The following is a 12,956-nucleotide window of genomic DNA, read 5'->3' as shown; positions in this document are numbered from 1 at the left end:
AAAAAATGAGTTTAGAAGCAAAGAAAGAATTGCTTACATAGGAAGCCATACTGTCTGTGAAGGTGGTTCTGGGAGGGTTGCTAGCCTGCTGCCCTGGTCTACAAGAGCTAGTTCCAGGACAGGAACAAAAAAGCTACGAAGAAACCCTGTTTCGAAAATAAAAAAAAAAAAAAAAAAAAAAGGGAGAGAGAAATTGGAAAGAGGAGTAGGCAGTCTCTTTGATTCCAATGTGATCTGTACCTTGGACTTCCTTTGGCTGCCATGAAATAGGTTTTATTAATACAACTGAAGGAAGTACTAAGATTTTGACAATTGGGAGAGCCAGGACTCTGGCCTGATAGGGTTAAAGCAAATCCAGTTTGGTTTCTGTCCTCTGTTGCCCATGCCTTGCCAGACTGGGCAGAACAAGGTAGGGAAGCCAGGCTCCTTGAAATTTGACCTCGCAGGCTAGAAGCCCGGCAATCTTGTCCTTAAGCAAACATCCTGGGATACAGCCCTATATGTATATCTCTTTACCTCCATCCCAGACTCGGTTCCGTAGCTGGCTAGTGGGAGCTGGGCACAAGTTAGTGCCCACTGCTAATCCACTGAAGCCCTGGCTAGGAGCTGTGGGACCAGGGCCTCCACTGAACCCCCTTGGAGCCTCAAGATCACCTCTGAAAGCTGAGGTTAACTCAGTGTCTTGAGGAGAAGCTGTAGATGTGTTCAACCCATTTTCTCAGTTTCTATTGTCAGGCAGTAATGTAGGTGAAAAATGTAGGCGTGGCAGCTGAGTCTGTCCTGGAGGGGAATAAATGGGGCCTTTGGGCCGGTGAACCTTTCAACCTCCACCCCCTTTCAAGGTTGCAAGCAGGTGGAAGCCTCACCCTGCTGTTACTATAGTGACGGTTGAGCCAGCTCAACCCTACCAGCCGCCTCCTTCCGTGTATCAGAGAACAGAGTTATTCTAGGCATTCGCAGCCCAAGAATGAGAGGCTGGACCTGTTTTCACTCCTACCTATGTGGCAGGACCCTGATTATAGAAAAAGGAAAGTTTTATGCCTCCTCCCAGCCTGTGGATCTTTCTAGAACCCCTGATCTCATTTTTGTCTTCCTAGGTAAACAGATGGGTGAATTTGTTACGTGTCCCAGTTCCCACCTTTCTGGTACTAGTTAAGGTCCCCTCCAAGCACAACACGTAGTTAGATTCCCTCGTTAAGGGAAGGGAAAGTTTCCAGACTTGATGGTGTCAAGGGAACCATTGCTAGCACTGTTTCAAAGCCCGACTTCTGTCCGCAGCTGTGTGGTGCGGCCTTGTTGGCTGTGGGAATCTGGGTATCCGTCGATGGGACATCCTTCCTGAAGATCTTTGGGCCAATGTCATCCAATGCCATGCAGTTTGTCAACGTGGGCTACTTCCTCATCGCGGCTGGTGTTGTGCTCTTTGTCCTCGGTTTCCTGGGCTGCTACGGTGCTCACTCTGAGAACAAGTGTGCACTCTTGATGGTGTGTCAGACCCAGCACCCCAGGCCACAACCAAGGGTCCCTTCACCCCTGACATCTTCCTCTGGGGATCCCAAAAAGCTACTCTGGATTCCGGGAGCATCCCCATGGGGACACCCTGCCTCTTTTATGGAAGTGGGTAGGGCAAGGAAGGCGGGTCTCCCTACAACGTATTTCCTTGTTTCCCACCCAGTTCTTCACCATCCTCCTCCTCATCTTCATTGCTGAGGTTGCGGCTGCTGTGGTTGCTCTGGTGTATACCACCATGGTGAGCACAGGGATGGCGCAAGGGAGAAAGATGGGCTAAAGCCCCAGAAGTGGGTGGTGGCCTGTGAATGGCTACCTTCCCTACCTCTCTCTTAATACTGACCTGACCCATCCAGGCAGAAACCTTCCTGACATTGGCAATAGTACCTGCCATCAGAAAAGACTATGGTTACCAGACCGAATTCACCCAAGTGTGGAACACTACCATGAAAGAGGTAAGGTGGGCTGGGAGGATTTGGGAGGGGGGAGGAAAAAAAGCAAGGCCCCATCATTCACCAATCCCACTTTGTCTGCAGCTGAAGTGCTGTGGTTTCAACAACTATACAGATTTTAACACCTCGCGTTTCGTTGAAGAGAATAAACTCTTTCCTCCTTACTGTTGTCGCGGAGCTACCAATGGCACAGCTGTGCACTCATGCACCGAGAGCGAAGCCGAAGAAACAAACGTACCGGTAAGGGCTGACATGGAAGGGTGGCATTACTTTTTTTTTTTTTCAAGACAGGGTTTCTCTGGGTGGCCCTGGCTATCCTGGAACTCCCTCTGTAGACCAGGCTGGCCTCAAACTCAAGAGATCCACTTACCTCCATCTCCTGAGTACTGGGGTTAAAGGTGTGCACATGCCTGGCATGGGTGGGATTGTTTTAATGGTCTTACAGTAAGTAGTAAACAGATCAGAGGTAGGGCACTGCCAGCTATAAATACTTTCTCCCTTCCCCCCAAGGGTTGTTTCAAACAGCTTCTGCATGAGATCAGAACCAATGCGGTCACTGTGGGTGGTGTGGCAGCTGGAATTGCGGCCCTGGAGGTAAGTCAATGAGGAGACTAGACCTGGGTATCAGTCTCTACTAGACCTGTACAGATTAGCCCTCTCTGAGGCTTCTCTAGAGGAGTCAGATTTCTTGTGTTTTCATTCTGGAGCTGAGGGTTGAACCCAGAGGCCTAAGGTGGCCAAACATGTCCTCCAGCATCAGGAAAGCAGGGCTTCACGTTGTCTGTTCAGGAAACAGTCCTTGATCGTGTCCTTTCGTGTCTCCCTGTTCCTTCCCACCAGCTGGCTGCCATGATTGTATCCATGTATCTATACTGCAATCTGAAATAAGCCAGTTTCTTCCTCCCCACTTGGCTGCTGCCATATGGAAGCCAGGGAGAGACGGCTAAGCAGCAGTGATCCGGGTGGAGATGAAATCTGTCATTTGGGCCGGAGTGGAACTGCCTTTGCTGCTCTGGACTGTGGGCTGAATAGGGACCACCTCCTTTGGGCTTGTTCTCTGTTGGTGGGGCTCGGGGCAGGGGCAACATCTGCTCCAGAGTCTCTGAAGCAGCCACTCTGCCCATCTCCTGAGTCTCTTCTTCAACCCTTGACACATCCTTGGTATAAAAGTGGTTCTTGATGATCCCAGCACCCACTGGTGGATGAAGGCACTTACAGCCTGGGCATATTCAAGTCCAGCAAAGCCATAGAATGGATGTATAGAAGGCATTTTGGAACCTATAAACCAATAAAAATACTTCTATTTGGACTGTGTATACTTGGAGAGATGAGTTCTGCTTGCCTAAATTGCACTGCTTTTTGTGAGACTGGAGACTCAGCAGGGTGGAAGTGAGGTAGGTATTTAGGCTCCAGGTCTGGGGAGAGTGAGGGAATGGCCAAGAGGGCACCGAGGAAGTGGGAGCCAGGTTAGTCTGCCTTTATGTATTATGAGGACTTTGTCCTGAAAGTTCTCCTGCCTGCTGAAGGGCACTGGTCTGGAAAGCTATGAAACTAATGAGCGTGTGCCAAGTCAAGGAGAGAACAGAATTATTGTCAGGGCTGTGGCAGTGGAGTTGCTCTTTGGGCTCCAAGAAGCCCTCCTGGAACCCTGAGAAGCAGCTCAAAGTGCCCTACTTTGGAGAATCTTTTGCTTTTTCGAGACAAGGTTTCTCTGTGTAGCCCAGGCTTGCCTTGAACTCAGAGATCAGCCTGCCTCTGCCTCCCAAGTACTGGGATTAAAGGTGTGCACCACCACTGCCCAGTCTTTTGGAGAATTCAGACTTGTACCCTGAGGGTGCCTGGGCACACTGGTTATGTTACCATCATCTTGAATAGGAAGTGGGTATTTGTAGGGTGTGGCCTGGTTGGTCATGGTGGTATACTTTCAGAGCCTGAAAGGTATTACAGCAAGGCTCCCTGCAGCAATGGACACCACCAGCAACACTAAGCTCCTTCCCCCAGGCATTCTTTTCTTGTTGATTATTAATTAATTAATTTTGTTTATCAAGACAGGGTTTCTCTGTAGCTTTGGAGCCTGTCCTGGAACTCCTCTGTAGACCAGGCTGGCCTCAAATTCACAGAGACCCACCTGCCTCTGCCTCCCAAGTGCTGGGATTAAAGGCGTGCGCCACCTCTGCCAGGCATCTTGCTTTTTTTTTCTTTTGAAACAAGGTCTATGTAGTTCTGGTTGTCCTAGAGCTTGTTCTGTAGATCAGGTTGACCGCAACTCAGAGATCTGCCTGCCTCTGCCTCCCGAATGCTGGGACTAAAGTTGTGCACCATTACACCTTGCCAAGATTTCACTTTTTTGTCTTGTTTTTTTGTTTGTTTTTTTGAGATGGGGGGTCTCGTGTAACCCAGACTGGCTTTGAACTTTCTATATTGCTGAGAACACTGAATTCCTGCCTCTACCTCCTTAGTGCTGAGTTTACAGGTAGGTGTCACAACATCTGGTTTTATTTGGAACTACACCCAGTCCCATGTGTGCTCAGCAAGCACACTAATGCTTGAGGAACATCCCTAGTCTTTACTTCGGTTTTTGATTGCCAAAGTCCCACATGAGGCCGAGACTTTGACCAGACTCACTCTTGTAACTGGTAACCAGGGAGACCTTGTTTGGTACAGATACAGTCCAGCCTAAAGAACCTGAACCTGGAGAGATGGCTCAGAGGTTAAGAGCACTGGCTGCTCTTCCAGAAATCCTGAGTTCAATTCCCAACAACCACATGGTGTCTCACAACCATCTATAATGAGATCTGGCCTGCAGGCATAAAAAAGGAACCTGAACCTGACCAGAATATCCCTGACAAAAATCTGAATGCATATATATATATATATACCGGATGGCAGTGGCACATGCCTTTAATCCCAGTACATGGGGGGAGGCAGGGCAGGCAGATCTCTGAGTTCAAGAGCAGTCTGGTCTACAGAACAAGTTCCAGAACAACCAGGCCTATAAAGTGAAACCCAGTCTCAAACAAAACTGAATGTCTCTGAACTTAGTGGCAGCACTAAGACTGTTGCCACAGACCAGTGGCTGTCACCACGCAAAGCCGTTTGACTAACTGGCTTCCGCTCCTCCCTTCTCTTGGACAATCCCCTAACCCCCATCTGTCTCTATGGGCTTTTCCAGAGCAGCCTACAGTTATCGCCCACTTGCTGGGCCCAAAAAGGAGCAGAGATTTGGCCAGAGCCACACAGCTTCTGCTGGTGAAGCCTGGCTGAGCATCTTCTAGAGTTCTAGGTAGGGAGAGGAAATAGCTGGCCTCAACCCTTTGCGAGCATTACCTCACACAAAGGGATCTGTTTGCCCAAGGAGGGCTGCCACTTCATCACAGACTAACTGCTTCTCCCGTGCCTGCTTTGCCACCTGAAACACTAAACAAGGAAGGAGTCAGGGTGGTGAGCAACGTCAAAGCCACTGCACCGATGCCATTGCTGTGTGAGCTCCAGGTGCTAGTGAGAGAGGCCAGGACCACGAACAGATAAAGGGCAGGAATTCCAGTAAGTTCCTGACTCCTTGGCAAAAGATCTATACCCTTTCCTACAATGCAATCTACTCAGGTCCTGATCTTAATCCTTCAGAGACTTAATTTAAAGGTCATGTTCCCCTGGCTTGGGCTATCTGATTGCCAATGGACCACAGTGTCCACTTTCTGGTGACTAACTCAGACTTTCCTACGCTCCTCTGAGTTACTAGCCTCTTGAGAATCTGTTGAAAACCATGGCCCTTTCCTCCAGAAAAACACCCCTACATGGAATTCTACACACAACCAATCCAGAAGGCCACAGAAACCCTTGCTCCTACATCGCTTGCCCAGTATTCTATAAAATCATCTCCCCACTCCTGGTGCCACCACTGCTTTTGGTCCGGTCACTTCTTGTCTCCACTGTTTACCTGTTCTCCCATTCCCTCATCCACCCCGTGATCTCTCCTGGCTACAGCACTAATGGGGACAGGTGCTGGGCCCAGACAGGGGCGAGCCCGATGGTAAACAGTGAGGAACGGGTGTGAGATGGCTGCTAGGACATAAGGCCCCAACCGGGAAGGGATGATGTCAGCTGGTCCCAGGTGGAGCCTGCTTAAAACAAATAAAAACCAAAGACTTGAAGCTTGAGACTTGGGCATCCCCTGGTGGCCAAATGGCTTCCACAATAAAACTATGGAAGACAGTAAAACAACCAAAACACATCACCATCCGTCCAGATGATTCCCTCACCACCACGCTGTTCTCCCCACAAAACTACCACAAAACACACCCCAAAGGTTTTCTCCTTTTTTAATCAATGACCACCTTTATCCAGCTTTGGAAATCTGGACAAAGAGAAGGCTGAGAGGAGGCCTGGTCCAGTGTCTAAGGGTCTCTGAGTGAGTCTGCCAGCACTTGGACCCAACTGGGCCTGTCATCAGTTGGGCACAGCAGTTTCCTGAGTATGAGCCAGTCCCACCCTCAGGGCAGCGTCCTGGTCCAGAGAGGACCAAAGGCCCCAGGTTGCGCCTATTCCCAAGGCCTTCAGGACGGTCAATAAATAGGTTAGATTCTGAGCCAGGCCTGGGAAGATGGGGTGAAAAAGAGCAGGATCAGCTGTCCAGGAATCCCAAAGAGGTCCTGGGTACTCTCCTGCCCTTCTCCAACAAGGAAGTAATAAATAGACCTTTACCTCAGGAACGGGGTGTTGGAGCAGGGGATCCTTCCCCCAGAGTTAGTAATTAAATCTCATGTTAAAAACAAACCAGCCCTAACCCCTACCAGCATCTACAAAATTCTACAGGAGAGGGTGACGGGCTAGCCTGCCTGGGGGTACACAGTACCCAGCCCTGCAGGGTCCTGGAGGAGGCTTCACGTTTGCTCAGCGACCCCTGGGGCTCCTTCTTCCTTTGGGGGTGGCTCCAGGAAAATAGGGGTGACTGATGGTGGCTTCTTCACTCTGAAATTCAACAGAAGAATGATACAGAGAAGAAGACATGCTTCAACCCCAGGAGGACATTTCCCAGGAAGAGCAGGAAACTCACGAGTAAGGGGAGGCTGGGACCCCCACCACCAAAAAGTGGTTCTTCTTCCGAAATAATCTCCACAGGCCATGGTGGTTGCCACGAACATCCAGGTCCCAAATATGGAGGCACTGACAGGGATAGAGCAGGGGAAGGAGAAGGGTCAGGAAGCTGTGGAGATGGCCACTGAAGGTCTGGCAGCTGCCTCAATCAAGAGCAAGCATGCTCGGGAGTATGGATTTGAGCAAAGGGTTAGAAAAGAGGTTCTTTCTTTGTTTTTTTGAAACAGGGTTTCTCTGTGTAGCCCTGACAATCCGGGAACTTGTTCTGTAGACCAGGCTGACCTTAAACCTAAGAGATTCGCCTACCTCTGCCTCCCTGAGTGCTTGTATTAAAGGCATGCGTCACTACTCAACCACACCTGGCCAGGAACATGAAAAGGTCTGAGGCTGAAAACTCTACAGCAAAGTCTCTCTGCTAGTCGGGGCAATGCCTGCTGGTGAGGGTACTCCTGAAGTAGTGAGGCCCTGGGCACCTTGGCAAGCTGAGTCCAGGTAATGAAGTCATCATCTGTCTCCATTTGGATAAAGGCCACATAGGTATGGCCCTCTGTGTCTGGCAGGAAAGAGTCTTCACAAGGGTCCTTGCTGTGGTCCAGAACCACGGCTTCACTGCATTGGGAGCAGAAAAGTAAGGCCAAGACAGGAGTGGCACAGAGAGGCAGGGCCCTAGGCTTGGGTTAATGCTCTGCTGTTTCGCTGTTTCGCTGTTTCTCTCTCTCTCTCTCTCTCCCTCCCTCTCTCCCTCCCTCCCTCTGTCCCTCCCTCCTCTCTCTCTCCCGAGAACTTGCACCAGTCTGGCCTCAGAGATTCACCTGTCTCTGGCTCCAATCACCACCCTGACACTTTGAAATTCTTTATAATGTCTGCACTAGAGAACTCTGATTTTCATTTTCTATAGTACCAATAATTGTGGTACTAAGAAAGCCTGTATCTGATTCCTTACTCAGGAATCAGTTTCCAGTTTCCCCAAGCCATACCTGAGCAGCCTGTGAATTTCCACTTCATAAGCTTCTTTCTTCAGACTGAAGGGGAAGGAAAAATTAATCAAGTGACGGCAAGGCCCTCAGGTTCATGGAAAGGAATAGGCAGGGCAAAGGGTCACGTGGGGAAACGGCATAGCAGGGCTGACAGGAAAGAACTAGCAAAGACTGGTCTTCGAGCCTTCAGATATCCACCCCTTGACGTGCAGCCAGTCTCTACCTGTCTACATTCCTGAGCTGGACACCTGGAACCGTGTTGAACTTGTGCTTCTTGAAGTAGGCCTCCTGAAACGCAAAGGATAGAAGTCAAGGCTTTCTTAGTCTGGCACACTTGCTCAGTGACCCACTACAGACATACAAGACCCCAAAAATGAAGTACTGATTCTGGAATGGGCTCTCTGATTTCCTCTAGTCTCTCCATTTTCTTTGCACCATCTTTGACAAGCTCTTACTAACTTTAATTTGGGCTGGTCTCTTGGCTTATGCTACTGACCCACTGAACTAGTCCTGTTCCCACAAGTTTTCCCCAGGCTTACTGCAGAGTCCTAGAAATAAAGAAGAAAGATGGAGGAAGGAGGGTCAAGACCAGTCTCAGCTATATAGTTTGAAGACAGCCTGAATACAAGAGATCCTACCTAAAAAAAGCAAAACAGGGGCTCAAGAGATGGCTCAGAAGTTGAGAGCATTGACTGCTCTTCCAGAGGTCCTGAGTTCAATACCCAACAACCACATGGCTGCTTACAACCATCTGTAATGAGACCTAATGCCCTCTTCTGGCCTGCAGGTAAACATGCAGACAATATACTATATGTATATACAAAATCTTAAAAAAAACTTAAAAAAATGATTAAAAAACCAAGAGTGAGTGGTGGAGACACACACGGAGCTTTCTGTCGGATGCAGCCAAGAGCTGAGATGGGTTAGAAGGAAGGAAACTGCCGATTCAGGCTCTGCTATGAACGACCTGAGGAAGCACTTGCACTTCCTTGGGAAGTAAGGCTCTTTTATTAGCTTCCTCTGGGGGTCTTGCTGTCTTCTAGGAGGTTCCAAACTAAATACACCCCTTTCAACTGGACTGTTTCAAACGCACTCTTATTCTAACAGGAGAGTGGAACAGAGGAGACTAGCCACATCCTGCTAACCTCAGGTTGAAATATGTGTGCCAATGCTTGCACGGACAGCAGAAGGTCCAGTGCTTAGAACAGGCATATCCTTTCTGCATCCAAGTCCAGTGGTAAGAACAGTAGTAACATACAGTACCAGCTACCAGCTACTCTAATATAAAGCTTATAGGTTTGTTTGTTTGTTTTTTGATTTTTGGTTTTTTTTTTTTTGGTTTTTCGAGACAGGGTTTCTCTGTGGCTTTGGAGCCTGTCCTGGAACTAGCTCTGTAGACCAGGCTGGTCTCGAACTCACAGAGATCCACCTGCCTCTGCCTCCCAAGTGCCGGGATTAAAGGCGTGAGCCACCACCACCCAGCAAAGTTATAGTTTTTAACATATGCATTTTACAAATATGAACTCATTTAAACTTCATAATGAGGCTCGAGAGATAGCTCAGTGGTTAAGAGTTGCTGCTCTCTTATAGAGGTCCCTGGATTCTCAGTACCCAGATGATGGTTTACAATCATCTATAACTTCAGTCCCAGGAGACCTAGCGCCCTCTTCTAGATACTTCAGCTATCAGGCATGAACATGATACATATACATACAGCAGGTAAAACACTCATATGCAGAAAATCATCTTTTTTTAAATTCAGGGGCTGGAGAAGACTCAGTGGTTAAGACCACTTGATATGTGCGGTGATGGCATATGCCTTTAATCCCAGCACTCGGGAGACAGAAGCAGTAAATTCGAAGCCAGCCTTGTCTACAGAGCAAGTTCCAGGACAGGCTCCAAAGCTAAAAGCTGGGAGGTGATGGCGCACACTTTTAATCTCAGCACTTGGGAGTCAGAGGCAGGTGGATCTCCGTGAGTTTGAGGCCAGCCTGGTCTACAAGAACTAGTTCCAGGACAGGCTCCAAAGCTACAGAAGGACCCAAGAAGCACCTAGCACCAACATGGTGGTTCACAACCATCCAGTTCCAGGGAATCCAGTACTGCCTTCTGATTTTCTCAGGCACCAGGCACATATAGTGCACTTGCTATGCATACGCAAAACACTCAAGGCACATAAAATAAATAAATCTATAGTACCTATTTTTTATTTTGTTTTTTCAAGACAGGGTTCTTTGTGTAACCTTGGTTGTCTGCACTGTAGACCAGGCTTATCTCAAACTCTGAGATCCACCTGCCTCTGACTCAAGAATGCTGGGATTAAAGGTGTGCACCACCACCATCAACAGACTAACTTTTTTTCTCTTATTTCAGATCAAGCCTCATAAGAAGAGAAGTAGGTTTTTTCTGGGTTTTTGATTGTTTATCTTTTTTTGCAGGGAGATGAATACGGGTATTACACTGTAGCCTCAAACTCATGAGAAGCCCACAGACTCAGCGTCCTAAGTACTGGGATTAGGCCCAGCCGGTAGTCTTGCTATTGTTTTTATTTTCTGAGGATCTTCATTATGTAGTCCAAATGGCCACCAACTAATGTCCTTCCTGCCTCAGCCTCTCAAGTGCTGGGATCATAAGGCCGTGATCTATGTTTGGCCCTTGGGAGGTAGCATTTTTTAAACGGACTTATTTATGTGCATGGATGTTTTGCCTGCCTGTATGACTATGCACCACCATGTACGTGCAGTGCCCAGAGGAGGGTGTCTGATCCTCTAGGACTAGAGTTACAGATGGTTGTGAGCTACCACGAGAGTGCTGGGAATTGAATCTAGGTTTTTCAGAAGAGCAGTCAGTGATCTTAACCGCTGAGACATCTCTCTAGCCCCACAGAGGTAGCATTTTTTATCTTCATCTTCCAGAAAGAGAAACTGGCAAAAACAGAACAGTACTGACATGGCTATGAGTGCCGGGACTCGGCTCCAGAACCCATGTCCTTGACCACTGAGTCATACAGTACCCAACTCACGTGGAAGTAGCCGTTCATGTTGAGGCCCACGATGCCAAAGTGATAGGATCGGGAAACATCTGGGATGATGCACTCTCGGCCCCGGCGCTGCTCTGGCATCCGCATCCACATGTCCCAGTCCCACAGCTGGGGTCACAGAATGTTATGAAGGCTAGAGGTTTGGAGTTGAAGGGATTCCAGCCCACTCATCCTATCCTGCTGGGTACCTTTTCTGGTGTGGGCCACTTGGGCTCAAGCTCCTCCTTGTATAAGGATTTCCGAAGCACCCATCCCAAGCCAGGCATGGTCTCCACACGGTACAGTAGTGCTGGATCCTCAGCTGTGTGTTCATAGCCCTATGACAGGGCATGTCAGTAGCTCCAAGCTTTGACAGACTCCCATGCTGACTAAGTCCCTGGCCACCCAGCCTACCTGGTCATTCCAAGCAGAGATGCAGTACAGGCTGTCATCTTCCTCCAGCAGGTGGATGGACTGGCTCAGAAAACTGAGAGCCAAAGTTCAAGATCTCAGAGAGTGGCAACCCAGATCCACCGTGATGCTGGGAGGGCAGAGCTGATGGTCCCACTGTCTCTACCTCTTCTACTATGTAAGCCCAGCATATGCGTCCTAGTCATGCAAGCTCTCCCCCTGCTTTTGAATCCACTTAAAGCTGCCCAAGGCACCTCACTATATCCTTCCCTGAAGACCCCAGTCAAGTACAGAAGTCCCATGTGGCTTATAAGCACTTCAATGGTGGGCTACCCCTGTCACCTGAAGAAATCCACAGCGATGTCCAGGTCCTCTTCCAGAACCACGGCAAACTTGGCCTCCTACAGAGACAGCAGGGAACATCATGGTTCCAAGGAGGTTGCTCTCATGCCTCGGCTTTCTTTCTCCAACCCTCATGCTCAGGAATTGCTCTGCTCCCCCATTTTTCAGATCAGAAGTGCAAGGGTAAGGGAAGAGTTTTCTCCATAACATAATTTCTCTCCACAGACCCAGGGTATCTGTGGTACTCACCGGAAACAGGTTGAAAGTGGCAGTGAGGCTGGCCTTGTAGTGCTGGGTGGGGAATTGGGCACATTAAGATTTGAGGCAGAGGATGAGACCAGGTTTCTGCCCCTTACACCCTTGCCGAGGAATACCTGAGACACACGGGCGTTCTTGATGCTAATAGGAGTGTGCTGGATGCCCCTCAGGCCAAACAGCGCCACCACATCCATGGGCTCCTGGAGATGGGGACACCGGTCATCACGTGCATCACCTCTACACCTCTACAGGTCCCAACAGGTCGAGCCTCTCATATTTCCCTGCCCTTGCCAACCCTCAGTGATCGCGGCTGCTCAGTACCCATCACTCTGTGTCCTGCTCTGCCCCCAGCCCCACTCACCTCATAGTAGCCGTCAATGAAGACCGTTATCATCTGCGGAGATACCCCTTGGGCTGAGAGCAGTGAGCGCAGCATTCTGAGGAGCCCGGAAAAGTAGATTAGCGCTTCTTTGTCCTCTCAACTGACCACTCCCATATTCATAAACTGGCTCCTGTGTCCCGTTTCTACCCATAGCCAACAGGCCTAGCATCTGCCGCTTTTCTGCCTCCTGTAAGAGTCCCTTGTACAGGAAGGCACCCACCCACTTCCTGAGCATCCCCATTCACTGCTGGATACAGTCCACTTCCAGGCTCACCTGTACAGGTAATTGGGTCGGTTCCCTGCAATGACAGCCACAGGCACATTGAGGACCTTATTGTCTGGAAGCTGTGTGAGAAACAGCTTTTAGCTTCCCTTACTCCCCCTTCCCACTGGGATCTCCATTTAGAGACGACTTCTCAGGTGTAGTGAAAGGCCTCGGGAACAGGCAGGGAAGGACCAAAGGTCTTCCTTGTTCTTTTTTATTTATTTATTTATTTATTTTTGGGGGGGGG

The 12,956-nt window shown here is 49.1% G+C and overlaps 2 protein-coding genes across 5 annotated transcripts in view; one reads left to right on the top strand and one right to left on the bottom strand.

The window, feature by feature from the left end:
• Window positions 1-3,221, top strand: part of Tspan1 (tetraspanin 1) — a 5,623-nt gene extending 2,402 nt beyond the window's left edge. Inside the window, exons 3-8 of the mRNA XM_005371494.3 lie at window positions 1,279-1,485; window positions 1,676-1,750; window positions 1,866-1,964; window positions 2,046-2,201; window positions 2,472-2,555; window positions 2,802-3,221. Of these exons, the coding sequence (XP_005371551.1) occupies window positions 1,279-1,485; window positions 1,676-1,750; window positions 1,866-1,964; window positions 2,046-2,201; window positions 2,472-2,555; window positions 2,802-2,849 (669 nt within the window). The 3' untranslated portion in view covers window positions 2,850-3,221. The remainder of the gene's footprint in view (window positions 1-1,278; window positions 1,486-1,675; window positions 1,751-1,865; window positions 1,965-2,045; window positions 2,202-2,471; window positions 2,556-2,801) is intronic.
• A 3,043-nt stretch (window positions 3,222-6,264) lies between these two features.
• The window catches only part of Pomgnt1 (protein O-linked mannose N-acetylglucosaminyltransferase 1 (beta 1,2-)), a 10,704-nt gene continuing 4,012 nt past the window's right edge, over window positions 6,265-12,956 (bottom strand). For 3 of the 4 annotated variants that reach the window (XM_013355290.2, XM_005371491.3, XM_026778188.1), the window contains exons 10-22: window positions 12,719-12,789; window positions 12,424-12,499; window positions 12,179-12,262; window positions 12,054-12,095; window positions 11,805-11,863; window positions 11,466-11,538; window positions 11,261-11,389; window positions 11,055-11,180; window positions 8,256-8,320; window positions 8,033-8,077; window positions 7,529-7,664; window positions 7,015-7,124; window positions 6,265-6,929 (exon numbers count right to left, since the gene is read on the bottom strand). In XM_013355290.2, coding sequence (XP_013210744.1) covers window positions 6,842-6,929; window positions 7,015-7,124; window positions 7,529-7,664; window positions 8,033-8,077; window positions 8,256-8,320; window positions 11,055-11,180; window positions 11,261-11,389; window positions 11,466-11,538; window positions 11,805-11,863; window positions 12,054-12,095; window positions 12,179-12,262; window positions 12,424-12,499; window positions 12,719-12,789 — 1,104 coding nt within the window. In that variant the 3' untranslated portion in view covers window positions 6,265-6,841. The remainder of the gene's footprint in view (window positions 6,930-7,014; window positions 7,125-7,528; window positions 7,665-8,032; window positions 8,078-8,255; window positions 8,321-11,054; window positions 11,181-11,260; window positions 11,390-11,465; window positions 11,539-11,804; window positions 11,864-12,053; window positions 12,096-12,178; window positions 12,263-12,423; window positions 12,500-12,718; window positions 12,790-12,956) is intronic. The other variant, XM_005371492.3, reaches the window with a different exon arrangement.

Source organism: Microtus ochrogaster, unplaced genomic scaffold (assembly GCF_000317375.1).
Source record: "Microtus ochrogaster isolate Prairie Vole_2 unplaced genomic scaffold, MicOch1.0 UNK110, whole genome shotgun sequence".
In the NCBI taxonomy this organism is placed as follows: domain Eukaryota; kingdom Metazoa; phylum Chordata; class Mammalia; order Rodentia; family Cricetidae; genus Microtus; species Microtus ochrogaster.
Note: the sequence above shows the minus strand (reverse complement) of the source record. Positions and strands in the feature narration are given on the sequence as shown.